This window comes from Apteryx rowi, unplaced genomic scaffold (genome assembly GCF_003343035.1).
Source record: "Apteryx rowi isolate R43461 unplaced genomic scaffold, aptRow1 scaffold_647, whole genome shotgun sequence".
Classification (NCBI taxonomy): Eukaryota; Metazoa; Chordata; class Aves; order Apterygiformes; family Apterygidae; genus Apteryx; species Apteryx rowi.
The window spans coordinates 306,553-319,263 of record NW_020450924.1 but is presented as its reverse complement, the minus strand read 5'-3'; the positions used below and the strand labels follow the sequence as shown (position 1 = coordinate 319,263).

General features: G+C 41.5%; 1 protein-coding gene across 7 annotated transcripts in view; it reads left to right on the top strand.

The window, feature by feature from the left end:
* ZFYVE26 (zinc finger FYVE-type containing 26) overlaps positions 1 to 12,711 on the top strand; it is a 58,774-nt gene that overhangs the window by 1,161 nt on the left and 44,902 nt on the right. For 3 of the 7 annotated variants that reach the window (XM_026084556.1, XM_026084549.1, XM_026084551.1), the window contains exons 1-8: positions 2,294 to 2,566; positions 4,073 to 4,151; positions 5,006 to 5,095; positions 7,062 to 7,608; positions 9,158 to 9,288; positions 10,104 to 10,268; positions 11,464 to 11,552; positions 11,811 to 11,971. In XM_026084556.1, the coding sequence (XP_025940341.1) occupies positions 2,376 to 2,566; positions 4,073 to 4,151; positions 5,006 to 5,095; positions 7,062 to 7,608; positions 9,158 to 9,288; positions 10,104 to 10,268; positions 11,464 to 11,552; positions 11,811 to 11,971 (1,453 nt within the window). In that variant the 5' untranslated portion in view covers positions 2,294 to 2,375. The other 4 variants (XM_026084548.1, XM_026084552.1, XM_026084550.1 and 1 more) reach the window with 4 other exon arrangements.

Genomic DNA, 12,711 nt, shown 5'->3' with positions numbered 1-12,711 from the left:
ACTGATGGGAGAGAGCTCTTGTGAGTCAGCCAGCCTCTTGTCAGGAGGAGCTCACAAGACAAGGGTGCTGCTCTCTACTCCCGTGTCACCCTTTTCCTTAAGTGGCAAAACTGCCCTGTAGACAATTATATATATATATATATATATATACACACACACACTACCATCTTGTAGACATTTATGGCTCTGAAGCCACAAAATAGTGGTAGCTCTTACTAAACAAAGAAAAAAAAAAACACAAGACGCTAATGAATTTAGAAAAAAAGGAGAAGTGAAGCTAAAAGATTCACAGGTTGCTGCAACATTAAGCATTTCAAGACTCCGATTCTTAGGAAAAAAAATACTAGGATAAAGCATTCTTTTACTGGGCAAGAAAGTTTTACTTAAGCTGAGATACAGATTCTCTCATTTCTGCTAAGACTGATGAAATTGATGATTGCCCAAAAGACTGTGTAACAGAGACCCTGACAATACGCAATAAAGAACTTGTGACAGAACACCGTACGCATCGCATAAAGGTATGTGCTTGGGGTATGGGAGAGCCCCTTTCATATCCTCAGCTTGCTTCATTAAGTATGGGGACTGATTTTCCCATATTTTGCCCTAACTTTGGGCTATCAGCTATTCCTGGGAATGGCCGCTTCCTTACACTGTGAGCGAGGTGGCATTTTTATTAAATAAAAACATCTTGTCACTTTTTTTGACCAGTCTTAGTTGAGCTGCCCCACAGCACACAGCAGTCAAAGAATCCATCTAGCCTATGACTTTCCTCAATTAAAAACAAAGAGTTCAAGCTACAATTTCCCAGGGGCTGTGCAAGGGTTGGAATGGAAGAGGAAGCTGCATGTGGGATCCCGCTCCCTTCAGAGCTGAGCAGAAATGCTGCGAGCCAGTGTAATGCAATTAATGCCCCATGACAGCACCAGTGGAACCACACAATTACACTCATGCCTCTTCCAATTAACAGGATTTCAGGTGCTGACACTTTACAAGAAATATTCTGGACCTTTCAGGATAGATATTTTGGTGGTTTGGCTTTCCAAGGTATATTGCTTTGCAGAAGCAGCCACCCCATTACAGGGTGATGGGCATGGTTTGGAGCTGGGGTAGATTTGTTCTTCAATTATTTGGATTTGGAGAAGGTCTGTGTTCTGTTTCCTCTGCCTGGTCTCCACAGTCCCTACCATGTCCTTTCTGAAAGTAAAATGCAGCAAAATGAGCTTGAGGAGCTGAAATTTTCAGAGAGTTGTTTTTGCGTGGTGTTAATACTCTGCAGAGCCTGGTGTGCTAAATGCACAGTGACAAATCTCCTTTCCTCACGATCCGACCAGGCATATTCATCAGTAAATGCAACAGTTACATGCAAGCAGCAACTGTGTAGGTATAGCGCACAGTAGGAAAAAAAATATGAAAAGGAAAACAATCTCTCTTTGGTAGTTCTAATGACAAATATTCAATACCAAGAAAAAAATCCCCGCTCTTGAGTGAATTACTTTGAAGGGGCAAATACCACCTTGATATTGAGTGAAATAAACTGGTGACCAGGCTGGAAACGCAAGGTTTCTAGCTTCTCTTAGCTGAATAGGTGTTCCCTGTATGGGGAAAAAAAGCACCTTAGCTTTTCATATAAGATGAAACAAAGGAAAAGAGAGTGAGACTGAAATGCCCAAGCTGTATATTAATCCAACATGATTTTGTAAAATGTTTAAAGTTGTAACTGATTTTTCATTTTCTTCTGGGAAAAGGCTGTGAAATGAGACAAGCACTACATAGATATGTTTTCTGATCTTTAAGCATGCGTGTTTACTAGCATTTCTTTCAGCAGTGGAATCGAAATCAAATGCAGTACATTTCACACCTGTAGCTAGGAGACTTTGATTTTGATAGCTGGATAGGGAACTTCCTTTTCTTACGTACTTCATCTACGGTGCTTTTTTTTCCTCCTACAAGGAAGACAGCCTTTCGAGAAGCTGCATTTTCTTTTCTTTTTGCCCCTTTTGCTCAACGCTGCTAGCTTGCAAAATGAGGTGCCCCCCCCGCGACCGCGGCGCGCCTCGCTCTTACACCGCCCAGGCGGCCGCGGAGGGGCGGCGGCGGGGTCTGCTCCGCGCCGCTCCGCGGGGTCACTCACCATGTTGACTTCCGAGACGACGTCGATGCTGGCGATGTCTATCCGCATGCCCACGCCGACGGGCGGCCCTGCGCGGGAAGCGGAGGCGCTGTCAGCCGCGCGCCCCGGCAGCGGGCCGGGCCGGGCCTGCGCTTGCCCCGGGCGCCCCGCAGCGCGGCGGGGGCGCGCGCGCTGCCCCGGCACGACCTCACGGCCTCGGCCTTCGCGTGTGTCGCCGCCCTAGGGAGCCGGCGCCCCTGGCAAGATGCATCCCTTCGGGAGCGAAGAGGCAGCCTCCCTGGAGCGGCTCCTCGGGCTCTTCCGTGAATGCGTGCGGCGCGGGCGCTGGGAGCTTGCGCAGGCCTGCGTCCCCCAGCTGCGCCAGGGGCCTGGCGGTGGCCCTGAGAAGGTGGAAGCAGCTCTCCAGGCTCTGGTAGCTTGTCCCGCGGCGGTGAGGTAAGCGCCAGGCAGTGTTTCCATGTAGCAGGCGAGGGTGCGACGCGAAGAGGAGCAGCTGCCTTAGCGGCGGCCGCAGGGCGCTGGGAGAGTCCGGCAGCAGTGTCTGCCTCTGCGCCGAGGTGTCCGGGCGCGCTCTTGTCTGAGCGCTGGCACCTCATCGCTGCCCGGGCTCTTCGCCGGCAGCTCAACCCTCTGGGCTGGTGGGCTGCGTTCATGTGCGCAGTTGACATAGTGACTGATACGAGCTTAAAATTGCTTGGAACCATTTCAGAACCGATTTCGCTAGACTTCCTTGAAAGAAAAGAGGGAACCTGTTCTGAAATTGTGTTGCTTTGAAACTGAGCTCTGGGTAGTTTAGAAATGATACTCCCAAGATGGGCACCATAATCATTGAAAATGTCTCCTTATATCTAGCTCCAGGAAGACCTTTCAATGTTTTAAAAACTTAAACTCTAAAAAAAATCAAAATTGTACTGTTGGTTTCTTATTTCTCTCATACTGGATTTTGAAACAGCATTTTGTTTGTTTGTTCCTAATTAGCTTTGATCTCTGCTTTTGAGGCAGGTGCATGTGAAGTGTGACTTTCTAGCTCTTCAGGGAACATTGATATTCAAGGGAAGTTAAAACTTAATATCACTACCCCTCACCAGCCAAATGATAACGCCTCTTCTCATTAACATTTGTGCAACACTTAGTAAAGACTCTAAGAAATAGATTACACAGTGCTTAAAAGGAGTCCAGAGGAAGGTGTGCACATGGTTAGATGAATATTGCGAATGACCATGTGAGACACAAATATTTTTGATCCTTTTTATCCTTGCTATTTGTACTATCACATATAAAGACTCTGCTCGTCGCTGATGAGACTATTGAAGACCAGTAAAATATTTTCTGCTTTCTCCTTCTCTTCCAGTCCCTTTGTCAATACTGAATATATTCCTTAGCAGCGTAGATCTTGGAATGTGTGTAAATGTACTGGAGCAGGTGAAGAGCTGATGGAAATTAGAAGTATTCTTTGTTTAATTGGTGCAGTTGTTCACTTTTAATTTGGACATAGAACTGCATCTATGCTGTTGTGAGCTAAGAGTTTGTTTGGTTTTGGGGGCTAGAACTAGAAAGAACAGGAAATAGCAGTGCTTGGCAAGCACTCAAGTTTGAGCACTTCAGCAGATTTCTCTGAAAGACTGCTTTAGAGACTGAACTTTAGACCACAAATAAATTCCAGTGTTTTGAAGCAAATTTGGCAGCAGTATTGGTGTTTAGTCCATCTAAAAGCAGTTATTTGCATAGCAGAAATTATCAAGTTAACATATAAATAGTACCAATGGTCTCTATTCTCTGCATTCTCTTCCTGTTTTACTCTTCTTTAAAGACTTAGCCATCTTTATTTTTATCATACACAAAGAAATACAAAGATCAAAATGAGCTCTGACTGTTCCCCATCTCTTAGATCCTGGAAAACAATGTTGTATAATCCATGATATATGCTTATTACTTTTGCAGATGTGAACAGAACTGCAGCCCTCGAAGAACTGCATGGCTATGGCTTCTTGTGCTGGAAAAATGGCTTGCCTGCAATCAGGTACGGAAGTTAATTCTAGCTGACTTCCAAGCGGAAAATAGTCAATCTGGTTGCCTATTTAAAATTGTCGGCTCTCCCACCCTTCATGCAAGGAGGTTCTCAAGGTAGTTTGAGAGGTGCATGGGATGGATTTTGCTTTTGTTTTTAACAAACATGCCAAGAAACAACTGTTAATTTTCACAAGGTGCTTTTCTTTCTGCATGCTCGGGAGAAAAATAGGACCTTTTTGTATTTGTTTAGATAATATAAGTTGGCTTTTTAGCATAGAGCATTTCTGTTAATGGGAAGTATGAGCTAATAAACTTCTGCATTTGTGTAACACCTTCTTCTCTTAAAGTAATTCAGGCATCAGACAATTCTTTATAAGCTTTAGATTTTGAGGGAGTATAGCTTGTGGTTGCTGGATTGGTGGGTGGAGATAGATGGGTGTAAGACGTTTCATGAGCAAAGGAGAAACTAGCCTCTCTTCCTCTTTCTTGAGTTGGTACAGTGGGATGTGTGTTCATGTGTTTTGTTCCCCCCCCCCCAGTTCGTTTGTTCATTGATCCCACTACTTAAAGACTTTCAACTTTTCATCACCCTCTTAGGAAAGATGCCTCTAATTGATGAGATTATAGTTCCTGGGGAAGTGACACTTGTCTCCGTTTCCAGATGTATGGTTAAATGGAATCCACTGGTGCAGGAGCTGAACCTAGATGTGGAATAGTCTTTAACTGAGAATTAGATATCTTCAGAGAGATATTTCAGCCTGCCTCAAATGTTAATTAAATAGCTAAAATTAGGTTTACATGAAAATATAAATAAGTAAAAGTTACATTGATTAACTTTTTCCCTATTTTCTTATGTTATTTCAGAAAACTGTTCCAGTTGCTCTTCAGAGAGAAACTGAATTTTTATTGCTCTTGGAAGAACTACAGAAAGATGTCTCTGAGGAAGTTCTAAAAGTGAGCACTGTCTTACTGCCTCTCATTAATTTTTCAGAGTGTCCAGCTTCTCTTTATCAGTCATTGGGGTCAAAGTTAATGCTTTCTGCGAACTTGACTGCCTGAGATGGTAGTGTGTTGTTATTCTTCTGGCAAACTGAAAGAGACTGTAATTCAGCTCCATTTTTGGAGTTAATTTAGTGTGCCTGAAAGTGATTTTTTTTCTGGCTAGAGAAGAGACTGTAGGCAGGCAATGAACAAGTTTTTCTACATGGTCTTTCTAACACTTCAGTCCCGACTCTAGCTTTTTGCCACCATCTTGCATCTACAAATGTCTGTGGTAATCATAAAGTTTAAAAAAAAATTGAGCAAAAAGAAGTCATAGTCAGAAAACACCTTTTAAAAGCATGTCTGTTTTCTTTTTCTTTCTCCTAAAATCTTGGTTTCTGTCTTATCCCCACAGGAAATTTCTGAGTGCTGTGCTATTGTTAGTGACATTATTTGGTAATTGGTATGACTTGTGCTCTAAGGTCTAGGACCCATTTTTCCATTATTAATACATACAGACTGATTTAGTTGAGAAATATATTGAACCATTCAAAGAGTGATTAAAATCAAAACCAAGTATAGTGCTGAAAAGCAGGAGAGTTTCTGACTTTAGAACTCTCCTAATTTGGTGTTGGTTACCACAGAATTATCTGATACAGTATCTGAAATAGTACTCAATGTCCTAGAATGTCTCTTCTAGTCTTATACATTCTAGTTCTTTAAAGAAATTTTTTGTTTGTTTTTTTTTTTAAGATGAAAATGGAAAATGATTATATTCAGAGACTATTTGCAGCTTGTTAGTATGAATAAAGAAGAGGTATGAAGTATTTCTATAAAGATACAGAATTAACAATTACAGGATGAAAGCAAGCAAGGCAAACTTGACTGATTTAAAATAAATCTGCTTGAAGTCTAATAATGACTAATCAAGTCTTTGGACATTATGATCTGACCTTCGAGGTCATGGAAGAGTTCACCATTATCTGCAGTGTTGTACCAAAATAGGAGATTGATTAATCTCATCTCTTCGTCACCAGTTAGTGTCAGAGGCATGATAACAGGTAGAGTTATGTTTTGATCCAGCAAGTAGAGAAGGATGTTGCGGACTTGTCCGCTGCTTCTAATATTCTCTTTCCTACACACACCAGCCACCTCTCCACTTCATGTTCCCTGAGACATTGCCTCCAGAAGGACAGCACGCACATAACTCCAAAATGGCCACAAGTGCTGCTTAGCTGCTATTTAACTGGCATCAGCTAGAAGATACAATGGTTGCACTGTGCCTTGCATTACCACCCCTCAGTGGCTAATTGTATTGGGKTTTTTTTCTGTTTTTCCTCTTCTTCATTGCTGTTGAATTGTAGGTTTTTCTGTTACTCAGAAAAATTGTTGTTGCCTAATAGAGAAGTTGGTGAGATCGTTTCTGAATCTATTTGCCCATTTCAGTCAAATTTGAAAAATCATTGTTGATGAGGATGATGTGAGTGGAAGACTGGTAGATGGATGGTTTGCATGTGGGGAAACTAGGATAAAAAAAAAAAAAAAAAAAAGACCGAACACTAAATCGTCATGCCCTTGCTGGCTTATGAAGATACAAATGCATGAATGTGTTCCTAAGAGATAGAGTAGTGCTTCAGCCACACTGTAGGAGCTGCCTGTGTGAATTAAGGCACTCGCTTAAGAGCGCATGGCTCGTATTGTAGTTGTATATTACAGAATTCTTCATATTTTGTTGCATATCTGCTATTTTTAGAGAGGATTTTGGACAAGATTAGACCAGTGTTGGCACTTCCTATTTATTAATGGGTTTCCTAGGTAATCTGATGTTTCCAAATTGATTTATCTACTTGCTTTCAAGTTTCTCCTGTTTTACAGTAAATTTATTTCATGTTCTTTTATGAAGTCCAAAAGGCTTACTCTTCTACTATTCCCCTTCCAGGAACTATCTGAAGCATTTGAGTGCACCCAAGGCAAGCATATCGCAGACAGGAAAAGAAAAGATGGCCATTCTCACAGATTCAGTTTGGATGTTGTTTCAACTCTCCGGAAGCTTTTGCTGTGGGCTCCCCAGAGGGCACAAGCCCTGCTGGAGTTCCTCCAGGAGGAACAAGGCGCACACAGCTCTTCACTCCAGCAATATTCCTCTCTACAAAATATCTTTGTTGACTTTCTTCACGAATCCTTAAAGTCTCTGCAGAGACTTCAGTGCAATTCTGAGATTTCAGCAGAACTGGATCAAAGAGAACTAGTAGATACAATTTATGGTGCTCTTAGTATGGTGAATTTTGAGATGGAACATCGGACTGATGAAATACGTCAACTCTTCAGGGAGCTCCTGGATGCATGCTGGGCWGAAGGGAGCCCACTGAGGGAGGAGAAGTTACTAAGCTGCATGCTAAGGAAACGGAGCTATGGCCTGTTAAGCATGTATAGCAGTGTTCTTGTAGAAAGAACAAGAGAAAAGTTCCTGGGGTCAAAATCAAAAGGTTTGTTTCACTTGTTTGTTTGTTTTCATTTCTTTTTGATAAGACCATTGAGACATTAAATGAGCAAGTTGTTATGGAATCGGGCAGTGTTCTTCAGGTGTGTTAACAAGGCTAGGTGTCTTGGTGGAAAAAATGATGCTAAAATGATTTAAAGCAAGAATCTGGCACCTCTCTGTACTGTTCTGTGTTCTGCACTGCCTTCTTGTGTGAGCACTTTCTTTCCGATCCCTTGTTGTGCTCTATTTTAATTTGCTCAGTGTTTCTCCTGCTGAAGATCTTGCTTGTAACTAGAAAACTGACTCTCTGTACATATATAAAGTTTTTTTAATTGATTCAGCTCCAGCTTGGGATCATCCATGTTGGAGGAGGTTCCATTTCAGGCCAATAATGGTTTAACTGCCTCAGTAATTCTGAAACATTCAAACATCTTAATATTGGAAAAATTTTAGAACTGGAAAGAGACATGGAAGAGGCCAATACTGCAGCTGGAAAGAGGATTCATCACTTGCGGCTTTGTCAGAACCCTACTGTTGTTTGTATACCAACTATAACCCTATAGCTTCCCTCCAGCTCCCTAGGTCTGGTACATTCAGTTGAAGAGCTCAGTTGAAGCTGGGTGGCAAGCAGCGCCCATGCTCTTCTGGGGAAAGTGTCAGGTGAGTGTGCAAGGAAGGAAAGGCTAGAATACCTACCCTCTTCTGCTTGCCTCTCTACATGGAGGTGTGAGTCAGTGGGGTTTGTATCCTCTCTCTTCCAAAGGTTCCCTTCACTCCTACGGATTGCTGAAGGGAAGTTTGGGCCAATGAAGCCCAGTGGGCTCTAGCACTTCTGACCATAGCTACAGATAGTGCTCCCTTGGGGGGGAAGAGAAATAGAGTGGGGAGTATGGGAGTAGTTGAATTCTCACTTTGCACAGATCAGAGAAGTTCCTATGCTGAACAAGCCTTTGCTAGGGCCTGCAGAGCAGTATAGTGTCACAGTACAGAAGTGAGTGTTCAAGCTACATACAGATAAAAATGTGTACGATGAGAGATGAGGAAGAAATACAAAGTGATTCTGCTCTGTAGACCTGAGCTAATCCTGCGTGCTTAGCAGGCCTCTGCTAGTGTGTCAACAGTTCAGATGAACCTTTTTTTGGTTTTGCAACCAGAAAAACTTTTTTGCTCATTTGTAGCTCAAAGAAAAATTAGTGGTTCTTGGATTGGGTTTGGATTTGTGCTCAGCCCAAACTATTAGGCTTACTGGTTATCAAATAATCCTAATGATAGGATGCTATATTAAGAGCAGTCTATTCTTGACACTAGAAGTCTACCTCTAACTTAAGGGTGTGTCCACCCCATCTGTTCTGTTTCCTTTTTCTTCTGCATTTCTCTGACTGGATTTCTCATTATCCAGTAACAGTATCTGTGAGTCTTAACTATTAACATATAATAGCTGGTTAGTACTTGAGAAAATGTTAAGTGTTCCTCAGTTTAAATTAACAGTGAGTATGCTTCTTTCAAAGGTACCACTCTGTACTAGAAGATAATTGTGTTCTGATGTGTTTCAGGCTCATCTGAACAGCTAGATACAGAGCAAGCAGTGATGACTTTGTTCTCAGATCCCAAAGAGGCTGCTTCTTGGAAGACTGCCTATTTCTACTGCTTGAGCAGCAGCAAGCACTTTCTGGAACAGATTCTGGTATGGCCATAAAATCATTAAGAGGGAAACCCAGTGGTGGCTAACATCAGTCCCTGTTTTCCAGATATCTTGGTGACTTGCAGAAGCATTTTATATTCTGATAGTGCTTACTAGGAGTCATGACTTCAGGAACAAGGAGTTAACTGATGATAACTCATTCAATTTAGCTGTATGATGGACTCAAAACATTCAGTGAAATTTTGGAAAAGCTCCTCTGCATGCAAACTGAAGATTAGATCTTGAGGATTTAGGAAGTCATGTGTTCTGCTTGCAATTTTGTCAGCTGTTCCTGTTGATATACCCCATGACCTTGGACTAGACACTTTGCTTTTCTGAAGCTGGTAGACTTCAGGCAGGGAGACTTTTCAAAGGGTTTGCAAGGTGAAAGTGGTATTTGTAAAGAGCTTGAAGGTCTGGTGAAAAATATTCTGGTATGAATTAAACTACTTGAATGTATTTACATGGAGAGAAGAAACAGAATCCTGGTAGGCAGTCACTGGTATGAATTTTAAAGTTGAACATAGTTCCGCTTCTAGGTTAAGCTACTGATTCAAGATTCTTACATAAAGCCATTGATAAAGATCTACTCAGTAGAAAGGAACTAATGATAGTGTAGTGAGGGAGTGTAGTCAATTCTGTAGCAAACATTTGGAGTAACCTGATGGCTTGTAAAATATAAGCTTAGGAAACTTCCAAATACAGAACTTCACTCTTTTTGCAAAGCTAATGCCGAAACAGCTCCTCACTCGCATAAACTGCTAGGTTCATAACTCTGCATTTTAGAAAGATAAATACTTCTCCCTTTTGTTTTCTAGGTGACTGCATTAACTTTACTGAAAAGAGAAGACTTCTCAGGCCTGAACAGCTTACTGAGGAGGGAATTCAACCCCCTCAGTCGCCTTTTGATATTGCTAGGATGGACTCACTGTCATAGCTTGGGATCAGCAAAAGCATTGCTATGGGCTCTTCACAAAACTCAGGTAAGCTGGCAGTGAGGGCGTGGGAATGTTGAAGTGCTGTGCTCCCAGTCTGAATCCAGTTAATGCAGTTTGCTTGCTTAGATTGTTAGTTGGGTTTCTGACCTTTCTTCCTTTTTTTTTTTTTTTTTAAAAAAAAGCCATGTTACAACCTCAAACTGTGAATTTTCTTCCAATCAAGAGATAAAACAGGGAGTTTCTAGTGAGAATTTTAATTTTCTTGAAAAAGTAATTTGTCTTTCTGCTCTTCTGTGACCTGAATATGATTGCCCTGGAAATTATGAAAGTTCGCCTCACACAATCTGTTCAGCCCTTTGCTGTTTACACTAGAGAGAGCCAGCCAGCAGCAGTACCTGACTCTCCTTTTGGAAGGAGTGGGGGGGGCACTTTGCAACATCACTTGGCCCCAGGGACAAGCACAGGACAGTGACGAGTTCTAGTCACAACTAATCTGAGTTCAGTAGTGGGGGAGCTAAGAAATCTCCTGTGTGCATTCCCAGAATATAATCAACTATGACACAAATAACAAGGTCTGTGCCTGAAAGATCCACCTTGTTTGGGAGTCTTCCTTTTTGAAGAAGTTGGAGAGTTCTAGCTCTGGAGGTGCAGTTGCAGTTCAGTGATGGCTGCTGCAGGCATGTGGCTTGGAAGGCAGAGGGGGTGAGACAGGGTTCTGTCTGAGACACACTGCTGGATCATTGGGGCAGATCTAACCTAGGCTGGTGTTGCCTTAAGGGAGTTCCTATTTAATGCCTATTCAGTAGCCTTTGTAAAGTGAATGTCTTGGTCTGATTTTGACAGGCAGCCATCTGTAGTAAAGCACATGGAAAAGGAAAATGAGTATCTGCTACCCAGTATAGCATTTGGTCTGATACATTATTAGTTTTAGGAGTTAAAGTTCTGGACTATCATTAGGAAGCATCAATTGTCTTTTTGAAAGCTAAATTTGAACAGGGACGTAGCCATCTTCCTGTAGTCTGTAGGTATGTCATACGAAGGCTGATTGACTTTGCTCCTTCAGATAGTCCTTTCTTGCAGTCTTTGTAACAAAACTGGCAGTTTTCTGCATAGGGTAAAAGTTACCTTACAGATAAGGAGTCTTATGAACATCCCATATGTGATACAGGCTTGGTTCTGCTGTTGTTTGACTAGAAATTTTTTTGTAAAAGAGATTAATTTTATTTGTCTTTCCGATTAGGATCTGTGCAATGATTCAGTGTTAAAAGATTTCTGTGATGGACTCTGGGCTCAAGTAGAAGTCCTTGAATGGTGCATACAGCAAAACAGGTAAAATAGTCAGAACTTTTTCCAAACTGTCTTGCCAAAGCTGCCTATTAGTCAAAGTTAAATATTGGGCTCATCGTCTCCTGGTGACTGCATATCACAAGCTCTTGAAATTGCTTCCTGGACATTAGTTTTGCTATTTTTTATTCTTTTTATCTGCAGTAATTTGGTTGAATCATAGTTAGCATGAAAGAGATCTTTAAACATGACTGAGAGGCCTGAACCTGTTTATGCCACCTTTTTGTTTGTTCTCTCTTGCAGTATTACTATCCCAAAGAAGGTTCTTCTGCAACACTTGCATGGTCTAGATTGCCACACTGCAATATACTCTCTTCATCACCTTACTAATCTACTGGCACTGAATGAAGATGATGTAATTGAGCTTCTTCAAAAGATTCCTCCTAGAGACCAACAGATGCAGGGTAAATGTGTAGGATTGTGAGAACACAGGAATATCCCTGATCCATCAGTGTGTGCTGCTCAGTGCTTCTGTCAGGAAGAATCTGTTCTTCTGACCTGCTTTTGTAAATGAGGAGGATATCATTTATCAGGCATTTTATGGAAGACCCTTGAAAGAGCCTTTTCAAGATGGTAACAAAACTTTGCACATACTCATAATATGTGCGTACTTTCTACCAGACTGTTTCGGGAGGAAAAAAAAATTAAAGATCTTCCTTTTTGTGTTGCTTAAAACTGACTTAATTCTAAAACTATCTCATGTGCTATTCATTGTCACTTATGTATTTTATAATACCCTTAGCTTGAAAAGTTAAGTGTGCCTTTTGGATTTCAGCCAACAGTGCACTCGCCTTTCAAGCCAAAGGGCAAAGCCAAATGACATTGACAATATCTCTTATCAATGTAATATCTTCGTTTTTAAAAATACATTTTTTTTCTTCTAATATAAAGCCTTATAAAAACTAACGTTACAATCTGTAAGGCTTACCCTACAGGCTGTCTTTATATCCTTCTTTTCTCATTTCTCTCTTCCTACTACCCTCCAATTCAGTGCTTAAAATATCTGATATTACTAAACACACTAGTGCAGTTTGAAGTGAGCATGTCCATGTTATGCTCTCTGATTTAGGCCTGTGTCTAAGTCAGGCTGCTGCTATTTTACTGCTGTTTTCTGACAGAGTCTCTCTTAATAATGATGTGCATT